The sequence below is a fragment of the Amphiprion ocellaris genome, chromosome 20 (assembly GCF_022539595.1).
Source record: "Amphiprion ocellaris isolate individual 3 ecotype Okinawa chromosome 20, ASM2253959v1, whole genome shotgun sequence".
In the NCBI taxonomy this organism is placed as follows: Eukaryota; Metazoa; Chordata; class Actinopteri; family Pomacentridae; genus Amphiprion; species Amphiprion ocellaris.
In genome coordinates this window covers 15,771,616-15,792,498 of record NC_072785.1, presented here as the reverse complement: position 1 = coordinate 15,792,498, position 20,883 = coordinate 15,771,616, and the positions used below count along the sequence as shown (strand labels likewise).

The window sequence follows — 20,883 nt, the reverse complement described above, 5'->3', positions numbered from 1 at the left end:
AAATCCCTCGGTGTCAAGTGGCCATACCAGAGTGATATTTTCCAACACTACCACCAGCACAGGAGTTGTCCTTGGTAAGCTTTGGATTATTTGAGCTATCAGTTGCATTCTCATTTCCTTTCACATCTTCTTACTGATGGGAAATATTTTGTAAAACCTCTTGCAGAAGCTGAAAAAAGCGCGTCCTGTTCTGAGGGATTATACAGCATGTTACCATCACACGAAACTGGTCACACCCCAAGTGTTCCATAATTGAAGCTGCAGAGTGTCAAGCTTCTTAACTGTCATACAAAACACTTACCTAAAATAACACTGCTGCATGACAAACATGTTTATTGTGTATTGCCAATCTGATTTTTCCTCCCAGCAAAAGCAACATGAGCAGAAGCTTTGTAATTTCCATGTACACGTTCAGGTTTTTCAAGGCTATGAATCATATATTTGAAATTTAAACTAAGGTTGCGTGCTGCCCCTCAGTGGTGAGGAATAAGAAGTGCAGTAAAAGAAAAAGAAGGAACACAAGACCCCTGACAGATTTATCAAGCATCCCTTTTATTAACATCACCCGTTACAAAAAGAACAAAATCTTCAGTGTTAATGAATTTAGCAACAATATAGCGAGTGTTGATTACAGATGATATGGGATGCTTATTCCTAGAGTAGTTGCAGAAGGATTAAAAACCTCTACACTGTTGACCTGGCTTTCTCTTTGCACAGCCAGGGTCACGGACTCCATTCTCTTTGGAGCTGCAGTACAGACTTGAGTACAATTTGTCCATGCATCTCCATAGTTACAGTCACGTAGTGACCCTTCTGATATACTGAGACCTCTTCTGATCTCCCTTCACCCACCCAGTACTGAGCCAAGTTATGCATGGAGCTATGAATGCACGGTGATGCACAGTTTGTGATAGTTTTCTGGTCAGGAGGCAAACAGATCAACAACAGTGTATTTCAGCAGGTCCTAAATGGAACATTTAAACAATACATATCTTTAAGTTAAGAAGAAAAGGACTGAAAACCCAAAGTTTGCTTAGTCAAGTTGGAAATTTGTATCACTGCCCTCGAGACAAATAACAACAAAAACTACTGCAGTATTCAAAAGGATTTCACTGAAAAATACAGGCGTTTTAAAACAGAGGAATGGTTGCCACAGTTTAAATTATGCTGGATGTCATTATTAAGTTTAGAACAAAAATTAACTGGTGATGCTGCTAAAGAAGAGGAATGTGGTGGGAGTGGCGTAGTGTGGGTTTTGGTATAGTGCCTGGAGTGTCTGGAATTAACAGTAGCCTCCACCTGCTCCCTTGTTGCCATCAGTGAGTCTGGGAGTGATTTACCAGTGCCTCTGCCAGATTCAGTTGGAGGCTTTGTACAGTACAGGTGAGGCGATCAAGATATGGAGGGAGGAGGTGGCTAGGTGTGACAGTATGATGTGATGTGGTAGTGATAAGACCGAAGGTCAAAGGTGGTCTCTGTAGTGCAGTCAGGGTGGCTGCATGAGGCTCTATCCTCCTCTCACTATACCTTGGGCAGATCTTTATCAGCCTCCTGGGGAAAAAGGCACAACATTTAGACATTCAAATGTACAGTTGCATTCAGAAAGACAGGACTATCATATTACAACGTTGTCTTATACCAAATAATGGGAACAAAATAGTAGGCCTTTACCCCTTCTTGTCCCTTAGTGAGTTGCTGGCTGACGGCTTGTAGTAGCTGCTGCAGTTCTTTGACTGTTTGATTAAGTCCTGCAGTCATTTTCTCTTTTCTGTCAATCTCCTCCTGTCAGAAACACAAAGCACCAAATATTACTACCGAAACACATTTCTTAAGAAGAAACCGACACCCAAAACTGATTCAGACACTTACTCTCTGTGACGACAGACTGCTATTCTCTATCAGGTCATCAGTGTTGTCTGTCACATTAGAGAGCTCCCCCTGGATCAGATCAAGAGACTGCTGTGCCTGTGTCAAGGACCACAAAGTTCCACTTGTTAACAATGTGGCCACAAGTTCAACCTTTATCAGCACTGCGATAAAATATACAATATAATATTTACCTTGTACAGGTCACCAGCCACTTTTTGCCTCTCGTTCTCCTCTGCCTCCAGCTTGGACAGCGTCTCAGTGAGCTGGGTTTTCAGCTGGAATTAAAACAGAAACTCAGCACACTTTACAGCATTTTATAGCATCCTAATGGCAGCTGTAAAACCCGCTTCTAGTTCATTATTTTATCCACATAAGGGATATTTATTCAAATCCTCCTACCAACATTGCCTCTGATAAAGAGTTTAACATTTGTATACATTTCATAGCAATTAATTGTCCCACTATGGCAATGTTCAAACCGAAAATAGCACTGTGCTGCTGTGGGCATGTTGCTACAGGTATCAGTGAGAATCACAGTCTGGGAAGTCCAGTCTGAGTAATACATTAATTCAGTGAGACTTATCAGATACCGTAAAGCTGTACAGTGCTTTATGGTACAATGATGGAGGATTTTACAAGCCTGGAAAGTTACTACTGCAGCAATCAGTTCTTCCTGTGTCTCCATGACTGCCAGATAAACTCACCAATTATTTACCGGATAAAGCAACTGAAGTATTGTTGCAAGACAATGTAGCAAAGTGGTAAATCGAAAGTTGAACAGTCCTCACCGTTATCTGTGACGAGGTAACATTTTTGATCGTGCTACTGTTGGTCTGAACACTACCAAAATATTGTTTAAAACTACCGGCATTTCATGGTGACCACTGAAAAAACCTACAGTGCCAATAATGCAAGACAAAAACTGACACAGAACAGACTGACAAGGCTTGTTTGAAGGCTGAAGATTGAACAGCAGAGTTAAAATATAGATGATGGACAAAATGGGACACATTTTTGTCCTCTGCAGGGAGACCAAAGGTTGACTAGTAAGCTATTTGTTAGACAGATGAAAAGGGTGAAGTGGAGTGCAGGTGTAGAAGAGGAAAAGTTAGTCTTGTGAGTATTATTGAGTGTGAAAGTCATCATTCATAATCTGGTTTGTGATAGTTTGCAGAGTCACATTCATGGCTCTTCCATGAGACTTCAAGTTCACAAAAGGTTATGAATGATGAACCAAAGTTTTGCAGAAGTTGGAGGACCCCATCCTGAGGCAGTGGCAGTCAGTGTAGAGCCATTGCAATAAGGGATAGGCTTTAAAGGAGCTCTAGCTACAGGGTGAGCAACGCTTACCAATGTCAGCTCCTCATTCTGTCTGATAGCCTCTGTATATGAGCCATCAAGCCTGGTCTGCAATTCAGTCAACAGATCTTTGAGCTGAAATTAAGTTTGAGATGATGTGTTTAATGGGAGTCTGTGGGAGTTGATCCAGGACAGCACTACTAGTACACAGTCTATGCAGTAATACAAGTTGATCAGGCCATAAGGCATCTATAAAGATGGAATGCAGAGCCATGAAGTGATGAATGCAGCACGGGATCTTGTTGTGGATGACCACAAATTACTAGAGCAGTAAGTGGTGAAAGACAGCTAACGCAAGGGGTGGCTACGTGAAGGATGTGTAATTCAACAGTATTTAATGTCAGTGTTGTGTGAATTCCATATGCTCTGAATAAACAGCCTGCAGGATGTCACAAAACCACTGAAACACAAACAAACACATAACTGACTCACAACAGAGCTCATGCTTTTGCAACGGGAGGTTGGACACTATGATAGGAAGAAGAATTACAAGTAGTACTATGTGAAGCAGTCCACTTTCTGCTCACCTCTCTGACTTCTGTCACATAGGTGGCACTCTCACGCTCCGCCCTCTCCAACTCAGACTCCAAGTGCTGCTTTTCTCTTCTCAGCTGCAGAGCACAACAGAAGTGCAGAGATAAAAATGTCAACAGGTCATACAAGAAATGTGGCAGTGTACATTTGGGAAGTGTGTTTGAAGTAGACTGACATTTTCCAACTCTGCCCCATCAGTTAGTCTCTCAATCTCTTGCTCCAGAGCTGTGACTTTCTGACTCATCTATAGTGAAAGAAAGAAGAATGACACAATGAAGAGAGCACAAAATGCAATAGTGATCTGGTATTCAATCTGGGAGCTGTTTACTGTTAAACCTGAAAGTATACCTCTTTGAGCTCCCCCTGCGATACCTCCAGCTTCACCCTCCAGCGAGACTCCTCCTGCTCCACACTGCTCTGAAGGCGCTGCAGGATGCCCTCCTGTGAATGCAGTGAGAATGACAGCTCAGTTTGGAAGAGAAACCACCATGCAGACAAGATGGTAACTTTAGAATCTTATCTCACCGTCTCTGCCAAAACCTTCTTGTACGTCTCACAGTCTTTCTGCAGAATCCTTTGGGTTTCCTCAGCTTCTTTCAGTTTCTCTGCCAGTCCCTAAAAGGAAGACAGTATTTATTGATACCCTTGTTTAAAAAAAAAAAAAGAATGATGTTCAACTTCCAATTTCTACTTTCCGTTTACCTCAGAGTCCCCTGATGCAGGACTGGATTGTGCAGTTGAGTTTTCAGCTACTGCCTTCTCAAATCTGTGTAGCCACTCCTGATGGTTCTAGTGGACAACAATGGTGACAAGTGAAGTCAAACATCAATTAGACAACATGACATTACATGATACGAGAAATTAGGAAGGAGTAAAAAGACTTTTCAAACACAGTAAGTATGTAGGTAAAAATCCATACCTGTTCAGAGGGCAGAGGCACAAGGGGTAGAAGTCTGTGCAGAACATCTCGGCATTCAGCCTGACACGCTGCCAGCGCTGTCTGGTTTTCCTACAGGGTGACAGGAAGTGTACAAGGACAAAAAAAAAAAAAAAAGAGAAGAAGAGATTGAGAACTGACTGTCAGTTCAGACACTTCGATGACAGGGTGCGGTGGTCATCCAAGCAGAAATCATCACAGAATTTTTCTTATTCTATCGGTCCTGCTTTAAACCGGTAATCAGTTCATTCATCAGGCTGCTCCGATCAAAGTGATGAGACTGATTCATTTAATGTCATGATGTATAACAACTTTAGGGCATTAGGATAAATGCTGTCTCACTCCCACTTCCATTTACTCTCAGAAAACATCAGCATTTTTCAACAGACCACACCTACACCAAATGTCAGCAACCTCAGATTCAGAGCATCTCACATGCTCCAGTCCTCCTGGAACCACAAACACATCAATCTGCTTTCATGAAATTGTAAAAAGTACCTTGAAACTCTTCAATAAATAAAAAGGTAGCTATCAGTCCTCCCACAATAGGCCAGCATCATGCACTGTCACTCTGAGGCCTGAAGGGAGAATGTATGCCAAACATTAGCCAGCTGGCACTCTAACCACTGTTCACATTAACACACTGTCACAAGGGAGCTTTGAGACAAGTGCGGAGTTGAATATAACCAACCAGCATTCACTGACAGTACACAACAGCTGCCAAGGAACTCCTTGGCTCAGCTCTGACAAGGTGCTTTCTACTGTACTCAAATGGCAGATGAGCAGCTGCTGTGCTGATGGTTCAGCATGTCCTCTTACCTAATGTAGGGGGGGACAGCAAAAATATACACACATCACTTGAACTCTTAATAGAACAGCTATCAGGTAGCCAGCTCAGTGGCTACACCAAGAGACCTGCAACTCAACTGCATGAAATCCACAGTGGATTTTGCTTTACATTTAGTTGTACTTGTTCTTCCCAATGGAGAACAAAGATGTTTCAGTTGTGAGTACAGAGCATTGAGAAACAAAATAACAGTGCCGCAAATCCATCCCATTTTGAATGACCATACTTCATTAAATAAAATGCATTAAAACCAATTTGAACAGATTTTCTTCAATTAACTGGTGATTTTGACGGTATGAAGTCACAAAAGCAGAATGAGAGGGGAAAAACATGCCATGCCACGACAAGAAGACAGAAAGCTGCAAAATGATTGCCATGAATCTCAATCTAATGACATCTAGTGAATTTCTAAGTCACTGCACACTCATTTCCAAGCATCAGCCTGGGCTTTGGCCAAGGAGACATCTTTTATATTTCAAAGCTTAACCAAAAAAATGTATATACTAACAAAACCGATATTTGTTGAAATAATCAAGTCTGACATGCCTGAGAGGAGTAGCATAGCTCGACACACAGCCAATTAAAAAGTTAAGGCCAAACAACATTGATTGGAGAGGAACAAAAGTAAGGTAAATGAGTATGCAGCGGTGTTATGGATGATGGTGAAAAAGAAATCTCACTGGGTCGATTATGGCAAAACACAGCATTTTGGGGGGGATGCATCAGATTGGAACTAGAGTGAAGCAGACTGAGGTGAGGTGTCGAACCTTGACAGTTTTGCTGAGTTTTCCTTGAAGCATGGACTCGGTGGCTGACAGAGCTTCCATTGCACTCCAGTTTTTCTCCCGAAGCTCCTGTTTTGGTCAGTTCCAGAGAGATACTACTTTCAGTTGAGCCTCAGGGGAAATGCATTCAGTGACCCTCAAATACAGACTGGTAGAGTAACAGAACAAACCGGACGCATTTCTCATTTTAAAATTACCACACTCTGCTTTTCACCCGTGCTCCAACCGCTAAAAAAAAGTACGAAAAAAAATAGCCTCGAGAGTCCCAGTCTCACACCGCGTGGGGGTCAAAGCAACATGCACCATATGCAAGATACAGTTAAGCTCGAAACTATTCACACCCTTGCCAAAGTTTGATATAATTCTTTTCGATTAATAGCTTTCTTCTGGCTGGATATGACAAAAGCAAATGACAAAATATGTTAAAATTGGAACTGTTAATGATAAAATATTATCTATTGCACCTAAGTGTTTGAGAAAATTAAAATTCAATATCATATAAAATGCTCCTGGTAATTTCTACCAAGTTCTAAAGCATTCTAATATGCTATAATCTGAGAACAGCTGATGCAGTTTTTCTACTAGTCAACTGCAAGTCATGGCAAAAACCAAAGAGTGAAGTGAGCTTGGTATTTGGGTCAGTCACTGATTTACAGTTGACATTGTGTGCTCACAAGAAGGGGAAAGGCTGCAAAATAATATCCAGGTGCTTTAAAGTGCCACTGGCCACAGTTCCAAGCATAAAAAAAAGTACTAAGAGTTCCACACTGAAAAATCTCAAAGGTTGTGGCAGGATGCCAAAACTGACAACTGTGGTAAAAATGGTAACGCAAGGGGCCAAGAACAATAAAGGGATCGCCATCAAACCATCTTCATAAATCGGTACAATTCTTGTACCAACAAGGCAGAAACTCCAGGAGACACTACAGAAGGTTGGTCTCAATGGACACTGACCAAGTAGGACTCCCCAAAGACAGACGCATGAAAGCTCACCTGGACAAAGAAATCTTTTGGTCATTCCTTCTGTTGCCAGATGAGATAAAAGTTAAGTTGTTGAGACGCAGGGAAGAACACAATCATCACAGTCAAGCATGGTGGTGGGAATGTAATGCTTCGAGGGTGTTTTTCAGTCAATGGGAGTGCTAACTTTGTTAAAGGAAATTGCATAATGAGAGACTGGATTACATTAAGATTATGGATGAAAACATTGGACAGTTTTCAGAAAAAACTGGCCTCCTGCTGCAGTGTTCATTTCATTTCCAACTAGAGGAAAGACATTTGTCAAAATAAAAATTCACTATTTAACAAAATTTGGCATGGGTATGAATAATTTTGAGCTCAAGTGTAATACAGTAATAACATTCTTCCAGTACTTTCTATTCATATTAAGGCAATGATATCTAAAAATACATAGTGCATACAGCAATAAACACATAAATATGTTTAGATATTTGTCAAATCAAATATAGCTCGCTTAAAAATAAAACATAGGCGAGTTTCTAATGCTCTGAATCACCCACAAGCACAAACAAGCTCGCTGAAACAGGCAAAACAAGAGTAGGCTAGAAACCCTCTTATGCAATGCTCAGCTTAAGCAATTCAAATCAAAACACACATCGGTACTGATGTGTGTAATCATAGTGAATACACAACCTTAGCTAAAGAAAGCTTTCGATTTGGGTTTTAAAACATATGAAAAGAACAAAAAGCAAAACAAGTGGCAGTGGACAACAGGGAGTATGGATATATGCAGTGTGCAACTGCACGAGGGGAGTGTTTTGTGGTAACACATAAGGGGCGGGTGGTGATTTCTAGACCAGAACTGCCAGTGGTGTTGTAGTTCAGGTCATCAATGTAGAAAACCTACGTTGTTCTTCTTCCTGTGAAGCTCTAGGGAGTCCCTCAGCTCAGCCAGCTCTCCCTGCAGACTGGTAACCTGGCTGTCCTTCTCCGACAACCTGAAAGAGAACAGCATAACCCCTCATTATGAAAATTATCAGACATCATGCAATGCATGATAAAAGATCCTCAAAATAAGAACACAGATGGAAGGAACGCAACATTACTTACGCTGTAAGAAGCTCTGGGCTTGGCACTCCTGTGTGCGACTGCTATGTGAGCAGGGGAGAGAAAAGACAAAACTACATGTGAATGACAACTACCGGTAAATATTTCATGACACTTAGAACAAAACAACTCTCCTGACTGTAAAAACCCTTTACCTCTCTCAAGAGACCCCTCTGCTCAAATGTCACTTGTTCTCCAGTATTTACTTTGGCAACAAAAACATCTTTCATGGCTGAATAAATCTTCCTGGTTCAAGCCAGGAAATGTGTAACCTCTGCACACTGTTGTGAAAGCTTCCTTTCTGAAGTCCTTCCTCACCTGTTGGTGTACCTGCTCCATCTTCTCACTCAGCTGATTTGTCCTTGCCTCCAGCTCAGTCTGCAGCATCTGGATCTGCTGGTCCTTTGCCGCCACTCTGTGGGTCAGATTTTCTCGTCAATCGTCTGATTTGAAAGGGGTGTGCTAGAAAACTACACGGTCAAGTGAGTGGTTAACATACTGAGCCTGGAGTTCTTGGAGCTGGGTAGCAGAACTGTTCGGCTCTTCTGGTGTCTCCTTCTGTCTCAGCTGCTCCATTTCTGCCTGCAGAGCAGCCAACTGCTGCTCCAGAGCCTGTGAGACAAAAATTGATTCAGACACGAGCTCAACAAAAGACAATGCCACATGAACAATATGAGACATAAAATTTGTGGTCTTCTGAATTCATCAAACCAATACAGAAAAGTTCGCACCTCAACTGTCTTCTCTCTGGCAGAGCTGTTGTCTTGTGCTGCCTGTAGACTCTCTTCCATTGATTTTAGCTTCACATCCCTCTCTTGGATCCTATAAAGTACAGAAAAAACAAGGGATCATCACAATGAATGCATTTACATCTCAAACACAACATCCACTACAATAAGACATTTAACAACAGACAGGATACAATACCAGTGGAAGTGGGATGTTTAAAGAATTACTAAGAGGGGTGTGTCTGAGGAGTGTTCCTGAGTGCCAGGAGGAATTAGTTTTGATGTGCTCACAGTAAAGTGAAATAGTAGCCTTTGATTTCCCAACATGTAATTATGACTTTCATCAGCTTCTCTTCATCTCAGTACATGTGCAAAGCTGACTGCTTAGAGCTACCGAAACTACAATTAGACATTTATATCTGTCTGTGTAACTCTGTCATGAACATGAGGCTGCCAGAAATAAAGCTTTTCTCTCTATTATTATTAAGTTTCATAAATATCTAAATGCTCTTACTTGCTCTGGAGATCTTCCACTGTTGACTCTGATGATGCCTTTGATTAGAGGAAAAAAATGAGTAAAATTGACACAATATAAATCAAACACTCTAGAAATCCTTTTCAATAGTGATTTTAGACCTCACCTGTTCTGCTGTCTTTTTCTTAAAGTCCTCGATTTGTTGCTTCAGTGCCTCATTCTCTTCTCTTACAGCCTGTGTTAGGGGAAACAAACTACTTAACAACTTTTGCCCATTACAAATTGTGATTACAAGGCTGGAACAGAGATGCAAAGTCACTTCAAGAATGCTGATGTCAGTCTAATGTGGGTGTATGTGTGAGGCAGCATATTATAAAGATTTGCTACTGTTGGTTGTTCCTTTCCAAATGAGAGAAAATGTTCACCTTGAGCTCCTCTTCCTTGTTGGCCACCTCAATCAGCCCCTTCTCCAACAGACCCTCTACAGTTTTCATGTTCTCCTCCTTCTCCCGGACACTGAATAGAAAGCAATGTTTTATAAGGTCATTCAGTTATTAATTATGGATCTTTAGTTGAAAAGCCTAACCAGATGATGTATTCAAAGTATGTTCAAGTTTTCATACACACCTCTTCTGGAACTGGTCCAGAGCCAGCTGGGACGCAGTCTGCATGGAGAGAGCCAAAGGCAGAAAGAGAGGGCGTGTCAAACAAAAGCACACAAACATAGAGAAGGTTTCTAATTTGTAAAAACAGTCAAAGTACTCCGCTAACCTGATCAGAGATCTGTGCCTGCAGATTCTGAATGTCTGCCTTCAGTGACATGTTATCATTGTGCAAGGCCTGCAGATGAAAATACAAGCTTATTATGCCAAGACAATACTGAGTCTGACAGGTTATGCAATCATTTAAAAAACTAAATACCGCTCATAATTCAGTCTTAGGTTTACAAAGCCAAAACATTTTTTTCTATCCATTTGACATCTGAACCCAAAATATCTGCAAATGCGACAACGTCCTCTTTCTGGCAGCGTATATACTCTTCAATCCATATTCATTCTCAACACAGCAACAAATTCCTGCAGACTAATGAGTCAAAGTCATGTTGGTATAAGAGGCAGTAGATGAAGCGCTCTTCTGTCTTTACCTGCATGTCAGTTTCTCTACTAGCCCCACTGCTCCTCTCAGCATTTAGAGAATCCTCCAGACTTTTCCGCTGCAACTCCTTTTCAGCCAGTCTAGGCAGAACAGGGGAAGAGATTGGAGGATACATTAAATAAAGCTCAATGATATCGCCTGTAATGCAATCACAGTGGCTGAAAAGATAAAGTCTTGCTTACAGCTTTTGTAGCTCCTCAATGTGGGAGACGTGAGCGGCCTAAATGAGAAACCGAGAAATCTCATTAGCCTACATACAAACACAGCTATGCATCTTATACTGACTTATGCAAGTGAAGTTGACCCATTTACCTGTGAAGAGATCTGGGCCTGCAGGCTCTCATTCTGGACTTGCAACGTTTCGTTCTGGACCTGAAAGCCTTTGTTTTCATTTATAAGTTCCTGTTAAACAGATTGTATAACTGAGCATTAGGAGTGTACTGTTTGTTGTCAGAGAGAAATTTACACAGCATCTCAATATAAACTCAAAATTTCAGCAGACGAGGAAATTTTAAGAAGCAATTGATAATACAGTTTGATGCAGCAGTATCTCAATCCAATCCACATTAATGTGGTGATGCTCTACATAAATACAGCAATAAATTCCATTTTTCTTGCTGTAATTTTGACTTGAAGTCTTTTTTTGGCTTGATTCATGTCAAATACTTATTCTTTGTGTGTGACAGTGCATTCCTCACCTGAACCCTGGCCTGCAATGAGTCATCTGGCATACTGTGCTGAGACATCTCCATAAGCTCCATCACTCTCTGCTCCAGCCGCTCCTTGGATACCATGGCTTCAGTTAGGCTGCTGTGGAGGTTTTGGATCTCCTTGTTCTTATTGTTCATCTCCGTCTCTACTCCCAGCAGCTGACTGTGGAGCTCTGTAACCACACACACACACACACACACACACACACACACAACCATTCAGTTGCTGAACATAACCCGATGAGTTAGTTTAATTTGGTAGAATTTAAAACTTAAGGGTGAGATGTTAGGTTTCATCACCTTGCTTAGAAGCCTGAAGTTTTTCCCTTTCAGCATTGACATTGTGGAGGAAGTTTTGCAGTTCTTCCCAGCGACGCTTGGCATCCTGCAGTTGGGCCTGGGGGATTGAGAAATACATGTAAGTCGGTCAACACCTTTCTTCCACCCATTGCACTAGGAGACAAGTGCTTATAAAATTTTGGTGGTTTGAGTGGGCATTAAAACCTTAAGCTTTGTTGAAAAAGATCTGCATAAAGTCAGAATTTCTACAAAGTAATAAAAGTCACTTTTTAAATCAAAAATTCCAATAAAGTCAAGAGCCTATCTTAAGAAATGAATGGTAAGCCTAAATTACAAGACATGTGGGCTGCTTTATTGATTTTTCTAAATTGTGCAACTCTCAGCTCCTGGCATTGTGCTTTAGTTCTTTGCCAAGACTTGTCTCTGTCAAGCCAGCAACATTTCCATCTTATGATCACGGTCCATGAAAAACCAGGAAAGGCTGATCTGAACGTCTAGCAGGAAAAGTGTTGTTTATACACAGCACAAAGCCTCAAACATTCCATCCTCTAAAGCCAACAAAATCCTCCCAGCTCAGGTTCTGTTTCCCACAACCCTCCCCAGGACTTCCACTAAAACCCTCCTCCCATTTCCCTGGTAGTGCTGCCACACCCACCACCCAGATCCGAAGCTGCACTACATGCCCAGGTTCTGTACAACCCAGTTCCTTTTTGTCACGGCTGGGGAAACTGAAGCACAGGCTAAATAAACACATTGCGCATCTGGATTAGCGTACCTCCAGCTGGGACACATTCTGCTTGTAGCTGACCTCCAGCGACTTCCTCTGGTGCTCCTCCTGCTGCAGCTTGCTGTTGTTGTCTGCCAGCTCTTTCATCAGACCGGCATATTCAGAACGCAGCTTGTTCAGCTCCGCTGAATTCCTATCAAGCACACACACATAATATGAACATGGTTGATGGAGCATTAATGTGGGAAATTGATGAAAAAGCAAACTGCAAATAGCTTGCACAAGGCATTTAATATTGTGTAATGGAGGATAATGTAAAATTGAATAATCAATGAGGTTAAATTCTAATATGAATTGGATCATGATCAATGTTTCACCAAGCCGAGCATGAGACGTAAGCTGAGAGCATGAGGAGTAGTGCAACACTGACTTGTTCTCCATCTGGTTGGTGGCAGAGCTGACTGCATCCCTCAGGATACCGTTCTCCTGCTGCAGTCGAGTGATCTGGCTTTCCAGCTGCTCCCTCACCTGCTGAAACTACATGCACATGATACACATTCATTTAATTTCCAATTTTTTTCCCACCATATTAACTAAAATTAGTAATATAGTGATGATTTAATATGGCATCATGTGTAGTAAATGTACAGATAATACATTAAATCAAAGACTTTACCTTTATCTGCATAGTCTGAAGCTCCAGACAGCTGCCTTGTGCTTTGGCTTGCATGCTTCCCAGTTCTTTCTCCATGGCTGCGCGCTGCTCTCTCATCATAGCTTCCACCCGACCCGTCTTCTGCTTCTCAACCTGAAGCTCCTAAAACATGGGAACAAGAGGGCATATAAAACTCTTTATTGAAACAACTGGATATATTCCTGCAATGGAACAACTAAGCTGGAAATAAACCAATCATCATTTTGTACTTCATTAGATAAAATGTTGGAATCTAGACCTGACTGAGCTGCTTCACTTTGTCTTTGGCAATGGAGGCCTCCTCCTGCAGAGTTGTAAGAAGCTTCTCCCGTTCCTGGGCAGCAGGATCAGGCCTCACAGCAGACTGGTGGTGAAAGACAAGGAAATTAAAAAGTAAGCCCAGCAAGTCAAACTACAAATACCATGTACTCTACCAAATGCAAATAGTGTGAAATGCCATTTGTCATAACACCTAATTCAAATTTATCACATTAAGTCTCTCACTTTGTGCCAGGCATCCAAGGCATTGGGGCTCTTCTCTCTAAGGAGAGCTATCACACTGACAGCCTCTGCTTCTGACAGAGTCAGGCTGGACAGTCCAGAGAGCAGATCCTTCAGCTTCACCTCTGTGTTCTCTGTTAAATCACAAAAAATAGAACACTCAATTTAGGGAGGGTTAAACGGCAAGACAGATGAGACCTTGCTTTACCTCTTACCTTTATCAGTCTCATTCTTTTGTTTCTTGCCAGATGCTTTGGATGGCAAATCATCATTATGGGCTGCCTGGTGGTTGGCAGAAGCTGCTGTATCTGCCAAAATCTGGGTTTCATCTACTGGGTTTGGGGGGGAAAGGCTCATTAGAAATGCAAGCTTTAGTTTAAGCCATTGTCCAGGGGGTATAAAGAAAAGTGAGCTATAATTAGCATCTGTAATAATATCATTATTACCATGCTCGGTCTTCTGCTTCTTTGTGGAGTTCTTCTTTTTTCCGCTGGTGGTACTTGGAGTTGCACCATCCAAAACTTTGGTTTCAGCCACAATGGGAGCTTCCTTCTTTGCTGGTGCTGGGGCCTGCTCTGCTTTAACTTCTGACTGCTGGTCATCTGCTGCTGGAAAACAAAAAGCAAGAGGAGAACACAGTCAGTCTCAGTCTACAAGAGAATATTCAATTATCTTGCAATTCAATGATATTTTTCATCTACTGGCTTTATTTGTCCTCTATTTTTTTCAAGCAAAATGTACTGTAAATCAATTAAAGTATTAATTCCAAACAACAGCTAATTAGTGTTTTCTCAACAAAAAAAACCAACAACACACACACAGCAGCACACCCACTTTGAACTTTACTCTTTGTTACTGACCAGGCTCTACTTTCTGTTTCTTTTTCTCCTTCTTCTTCCCAGAGATTTGGGAAGGCGTCTGAGCTTGAATAGGAGCCTGAACAGCCTGAACCTGGACAGGAGTCTCAAGTTGCAGAGATGATACACTGGACTGTTTGCTCGCAGCCAGAGGTGGTTCTGTCTTGCGGCTGACTGGCTTGGAGCCATTTATTTCTGGCTCCTCAGAAGGGGAACTTGCTGCCGCTAAAGCAGCAGCCGCGGCGGCAGCTGCAGCCTTGGCAGCCTTCTTCTCCTTCTTCTTTCTTTCCCTCAGACCAGTAGGTGGCTCTGGTGACACTGAAACAGGCACATATGGAGTGGGTGTCGGTAGAGCAGGATCTGGTGTAGGAGCTGGTACAGGTTCCTCCTCTACCTCCATAGTGGAGCTGTTGGCTCCATCAGCCACATCAAAATCCCGCAGATCCTCTTCCGACTCTCCACCGCCGCCACCACCACCGCTTCCTCCACTGGCACTCTCCTTCTTCTTGCTCTTCTTCTTTTCGTTCTTCTTACGGGGGTCTGGTTTGGTTGGTGGCAGTTTGAGGTCACGTTTCTGCCTTGCCAGCACCTCATCGTAGGAGGTTTCTTTCATGAAGAGCCAGAAGAAGAGGAACATCAGGGCGATGACCAGGGAAGGGGCCAGGATGAGCAGGTACTGAGAGTCGTAGATATCCACTGCCATTCTGAAGAAAAGGAGGCAAACAATGTTTCGCTTAAGCCACTTTGTCTGTTTAATTCATGTTGTGGTATGCATCTGTATATCTTATGCTTTCTGTATGTTTGACATTTTGACAGATTTCTACAACACTAGCTCAAATATGAGCTGGGCATTCAGCTTGATGCTAATTTTCATCTAATAACAGTCACGCTGCACTTGCCTGGGCTCTGAAAGAATATTAATTTGCAGGTCAACCACTGCTAGAAGAGCCAGTCTGTGATGTGTAAACTGGTGCAAATAAGAGATGTGTGCGTGGTGGGTGTGAGGTTGAGGAGGTGTGAGTACATCAATAGTGCTGAGAGGGTGCAAGTGAGGACTCTCACTGACACCCTGTCCTCTTAGTGATATGATCCAATTAGACAACACTACCCCAGCTACACAGCTTAACATCCTCTTTATGTTTATATAGGTCCACATAGACGGACGCACTTTCACTACAAACACAGACTGAGGCAGATAGAAGAACAGTTCTTAGATGAGAATAAAAGCAATCAACTTCACTTCCATTGGTTTAAAAGACAGAATAGGTCATAAGAAAAGCAACAAGGCTTTAAAGAAGGTAGCTCAATGTTTCATTTAGTTCCTTCCCTCCTTCTGCCCCCACAAGGATGACTTGTGACATTCCAAACTCATATCAGGATGGATTTGCAAGGGGCAAAAATATACCCACATGCAAGTGTCACACGCTGAGGTCTGTCTTACCTGTAGCTCGCCTGATAAAAGCCAAGGGGAAAGAGGTTCTTCTTCTGCTGCAGGCAACATTTTAAGAGTCAAGAGGCCATGAGACGTCATAAACTTAGCAAATGCCAAACATATTGTGAAGAACTATGTGTACTACTATCACTCCTCAAGGCGACGCAGTCTTAAGTAGAATCAGCGTAGATAAAGGGATGACATATTTTTCTCCATGATAACTCTTACTACTGTATTTCTGCAGGATATATGTTTTTCTGTTTGATCAACTGGATTACACGTTTGATCTGACAATCTTAGCACTGCAGATTTGTGAGAGGCAGCGTCAAAGAGACTGCAAGAATTTTTAATAGGATTAATACATCCCTTTTTAAAGATTTATACATGTCCTGCAAACTGACACAACAACAACTTGTGCAAATTTATTATGCTTATTACAAAAATAAAACTACCGTGTTTGAAAATGGGCAGAAGTTAAGCCTCGGGTGACGACAGCAGCATTGTGCTACCAACAATGCAGAGTGGCACAAATGCTGAATGACCTGAAGTACTCCTACACCCAAGATCTGTGGCAGCAATACAGCGTAGGAGTCAGTGTCGTAGAGCAGACCTCTTTAGTAATTTGGATTAAGCAGATTACCAATGATAATACATTTAAGAATAACTTTCCACTGCAGGGCTTCCTGAGGACTGACAGGCTTATAGTATAATATTGGCACGGTTTCACTGTAAACTCACTACACCTTCCAGGAAACAAAAAAAAATGTACCAGCCCTGTTACAATGTTTAATATTTGACTTATCTAACTTTGAAAAATTATGTTGCCTTTCTAGCACCAGACCTTTCCACTGAGCATAAACTAAAAGCTCCTAATTATGTAACAATTTTGAAACTATTTTTTTTTCACTTTTCATTATGTAACATTTTATGAAGAGCTTTGGCTCAAACAAATACATCTGAACATCTCATCTTAATAGCTGGTTGAGATTCAGTGTCTTTGCATTTAACCCATTCATTTCAATTCCTTTGACAATTTGGTATTCCATCTGTGACAAGTGGTATAAATTCATCCACCCTCGGTAAACTAGCTGGGGGCAAGCTCATAAAAAATATGTTAATCATGAGCAAATGAACAGGTGATGGTTTAAACTGCACTATGCAAATTCACATACCATGATATCGCAACCTTAGTCTTTACATGCCTTTTACAAAACTATATATCCTAGTATCATTACCTGTAATCTCATTCAAAGGTGTGTCATTTATAATGGACAGACACATATCAGTATAGAAAACTTCTATCAAAGCAGCACAGAAAAATCTAAAACGCATTTTAGTATTCTGAATGATATGATTGTCTAAAACATGGACATGACCAAGTTTGGCCATGTTCCAAGTTTTACAAAATAAAGCCACTATAGTACAGTATGTTCTGCATATACAAGAAGGTTTTGACATAAATACAGCTGCTAACTTTCGGGGGCTACCAAATCAGGAAACGTTTAAAAGCTGCAGTCATTGTATACTCCAGGAAACTCCCATGTCAGACCAGACCAAGCCGTAAAATAACTTCTAAAGCAACGCTACTTCTTGGCATGTGAAGTATGGGTGGAGTGAGTAGTGTAAAAGTTTGAAGCTTGCTTGTTTTCTTTCAGTTTCAGGCCTCAGAGTGAAAGGTGCATGAGCTTCCTTGTGCAGCCTGAACCTTGTCCCAGCATCAAAATGAGCCCGGAGGACAAAGCCCTCTCGGGCTGTTGGCTCCCCGGAATCTACCCACTTGGCTGGCCAGGCCTCCTGATTTGGCAGGCATGGACGCAGAGGCAACTCCTGATAACTATCCAGTTCAAAACACAGCACAGACAGCACTTGAAAATCAGGCCATGCAACACTCTACACTTAATGTCTTTAAACTGGCGACAAGTCACTTAAAAGCACATCAATAGCCCAGGACGGTACACAAAACTAGAGCTACTTGAGATGAGTGTACATTTTTTCTAGTATACATTATACAAAGTCTGACATTGGAATATACACTACCATTCAAAAGTTTGGGGTCATTTAGAAATGTCCTTATTTTTGAAAGAAAAACATTTTTTGCATTGAAGATATCATTAAATTAATCAGTCTACATATTGTTAATGTGGCAAATGACTATTCTAGCTGGAAATGGTTGATTTTTAATGGAATATCTACATAGGGGAACAGAGACCCATTTCCAGCAACCATCACTCCTGTGTTCTAATGCTACACTGCGTTAGCTAATTGTGTTGAAAGGCTAATTGATGATTAGAAAACTCTCATGCAGTTATGTTAGCACATGAATAAAAACACGAGTTTTCATGGAAAACATTGCATTACCTGGGTGACCCCAAACTTTGAACAGTTGTGTACAGTATGAAAGTCTCACACAACCAGGGTTTCCCCTGCGCTAAAGCTGTGCACATGAAAATCTTACTGTCATTTTTAATGGTAATATTTGCGAAAAAGAGAGATTTGCTTATATCGATTATAAAATAACTTTTACTATTCAAAAGCAGTACATTTAATCCAGAGAGTTTAGTGATCGCAGCTAATTAAACGCAATTTAGTTTCAAATAATTGACAGAGGAACTGGAAATGTCAAAATAGTAAAGCTGTAAGGATACCAAACTGATTCTCCACTATCAGCATTCCAGTAATAAACTAAACAGAGAGTATCTAAGTACACAATAACTGTATCTGTTTAAATTGGAAAACATTAACAAATAGGTAATAGCCCTCTGAAATGGTCTGCTGCCCCATGACAGGCAGTAACAAGGAAATTTAAAAGCACAGTACAAATGAAATCAAATACAACATCCTAGATAAGAGCTTATCTACAAATAGACCTCAAAGAAATTGGCAACAAGACAAAGCTGAGCCCATGTCCTCCTACAAACTGTGCAATAAAAATGTACATAATGATGCTGTGCAATTTCATAGGAATGTTGCTGTAAATATTGTATTTTTTTTCTAGGAGAAAATATTTATATCTGTGCACTGTATGCATTGTGTGCTGCTCTCCTTTTTATTCTGTTCCATTTGCTGCTGTTACATTGTAAATTTCCCCGCTGTGGGATCAATAAAGGTTTAATCTATCTATCTATCTATCTATCTATCTATCTATCTATCTATCTATCTATCTATCTATCTATCTATGTCTTGTGGGTCTCCTTCTGGCCTCTCAAAGTTTATTAAACTGACACCAGTGGGGTCTTTAGATTTCCATGGACCTCCAGTAACGTGTTTAATTCACTTTGCATTAAAGCCAGATTAACAAAATAAACTTGATAGATGTTGAGGTCATCAGGAAGCACTTTGACATGTAGACACCATCATGTCTTTATTACAGATGTAGGTGGCTTTCCACCGTAACTGTAGCTCATTTGAGGTACCAAAAATAAGTCACAACATCCTAACTTGTCTTCGAGACAGGGTGAGGTCCATCCAGCCACCTCACCATTCACCGAGGCCAGTTCATATGTGGAGTACTAAATGTCCCAGCATGCTAGGTCATGCCTAACGTAAATCGTCGGCCTTGTGCAGTCTACTGAACCAGATACGTAATGGCAGCTGTTCTTACACCAAGACAAATGCTGTCTATGAATACAGCCTGTAATCACTGAATAAGCACGAGTTATCTAATCTCCTTGCTAAGTTAGCCCAGCTAGGTCATATGTCACACGATATAATCAAGTGAGGCAAGAAAGCGAAAGAAGAGGCACACATGTCGACAAGATAACTTCCTCAAAATGACTGGCCAACAGTGTTTAACTGTGGAGGCTCCAAAGTGACCTGGCTACAAGTAGTTGTTATATTGGTCCTTAAGTCCATAGAGGAAAAAGGCTCGTCACCACTTCGTAAGTTAGTGTGCGAGTGGCTACAGCTCAGCACTATAAATGAGCTAGCTAACATAACACACGCTAACCAGCTAACTAACGTGAGCCAGGCACTAACGTTAGCCGGCCAATCCAATTAGTACAGAGAAGGTCTTCAGCGATAAAAAAAAAAACTGACCAGCGAGAATGTTAGCAGGAACACTTTTCTGCCCCTCACAAACACTCAGACTCTCTGGAGGCGTGGACATCTACCCTCACGGGCCTCGTCTTGCTGTTGCCCCAGCCTCCCTCTCTCCTGAAATCTCTGACCCGGTCTGCTGCTCCATTCTGCCGTTAAAGTCCTGAGGGCCGTTCCCAGGCCTGCGTGAGGAGCTAAGCTGTGCTAAGACCGGCCTGAGCCGCTTTCTGACGAGAAATAAACACGAAATGTGCGGAAACAGCTGCTCACGGAGTACCTGTAGCTTCAGTGTGCTGTTCCCTCAGCTGGTGGTGAAATGGCGTTGTTCTGCGTTGACTCCTGCAGATTCCTGACTTCCCAGAGCAGCTCCAGCCTGGCTTTCTCCTGCGCTATCCGTCACAGGCAGACTGTCGGGTGTTTCTGGTTCGCGGGGGCGGGTCATAGTCGGCCTGCTGAGGAGCGCTCGTTTTGAGACTCGTGCCACACCGAGCGCTCCGGTCAACACGCATCACATAACGACACGAAGACCCGCCTTCCCCACACATAGTGGGATCACAAATCTTACGATAGTCTAAAGAAATGAGGGGAGTGGTCAATACACTTCCCCAAAGTCCAGAGGCACATGTGTATGTAGAAGTAGGGGCTGCTAACACCGACTGACTTTACATCGAGTATTTTACCGAATAATCCGTTAACCTAAATTATGTGTTTTTTTCTTTCAAAACATGCAAAATGTAATTAAAGTTCGTTTAATTTTGACTATATCACTGTGTAAATACGCAATAACCGAAAATGCAGATTTAAAATACAAATCCCAACATAAATGAAATAAATAAAAGCAAGGGCTTATTTCTTGAGTCAACAGTAAACG

The 20,883-nt window shown here is 41.7% G+C and overlaps 1 protein-coding gene across 7 annotated transcripts; it reads right to left on the bottom strand.

The window, feature by feature from the left end:
- Positions 1-531: 531 nt before the first annotated feature.
- On the bottom strand, positions 532-20,450 carry ktn1 (kinectin 1). Of its 7 annotated transcripts, none has more exons than XM_023293694.3 (36): positions 20,290-20,450; positions 14,549-15,249; positions 14,135-14,296; positions 13,904-14,020; positions 13,692-13,822; positions 13,447-13,551; positions 13,170-13,310; positions 12,924-13,030; positions 12,542-12,686; positions 11,767-11,863; positions 11,455-11,639; positions 11,069-11,158; positions 10,939-10,976; positions 10,746-10,836; positions 10,373-10,441; positions 10,229-10,266; positions 10,027-10,117; positions 9,768-9,836; positions 9,641-9,678; positions 9,130-9,220; positions 8,898-9,010; positions 8,717-8,813; positions 8,402-8,442; positions 8,199-8,289; positions 6,314-6,400; positions 4,682-4,771; positions 4,465-4,551; positions 4,288-4,377; positions 4,111-4,203; positions 3,938-4,006; positions 3,756-3,839; positions 3,220-3,303; positions 2,061-2,144; positions 1,870-1,965; positions 1,672-1,782; positions 532-1,551 (listed from the first exon to the last, which is right to left on the bottom strand). In XM_023293694.3, the coding sequence occupies exons 2-36, from the start codon at positions 15,246-15,248 to the stop codon at positions 1,522-1,524; spliced, it is 3,852 nt and encodes a 1,283-aa protein (XP_023149462.1). In that variant the 5' UTR covers position 15,249; positions 20,290-20,450; the 3' UTR covers positions 532-1,521. The 7 variants fall into 7 exon arrangements, with proteins under 7 accessions (XP_023149462.1, XP_023149465.1, XP_023149464.1 ...); XM_023293697.3 differs by having other exon boundaries at positions 8,402-8,439; XM_023293696.3 differs by having other exon boundaries at positions 13,904-14,017.
- Positions 20,451-20,883: the final 433 nt, after the last annotated feature.

What these genes read in the sequence shown, in the direction of transcription:
- ktn1 (XM_023293694.3), bottom strand. Translation starts at nt 15,248, where the DNA reads ATGGCAGTGGATATCTACGACTCTCAGTACCTGCTCATCCTGGCCCCT. An exon ending in CTGGACCAGTTCCAGAAGAG is followed by an intron (nt 10,118 to 10,228) that starts GTGTGTATGAAA and finishes CTTTCTATTCAG; the next exon opens with TGTCCGGGAGAAGGAGGAGA. An exon ending in CCAGAGAGAAGACAGTTGAG is followed by an intron (nt 9,011 to 9,129) that starts GTGCGAACTTTT and finishes TTTGTCTCACAG; the next exon opens with GCTCTGGAGCAGCAGTTGGC.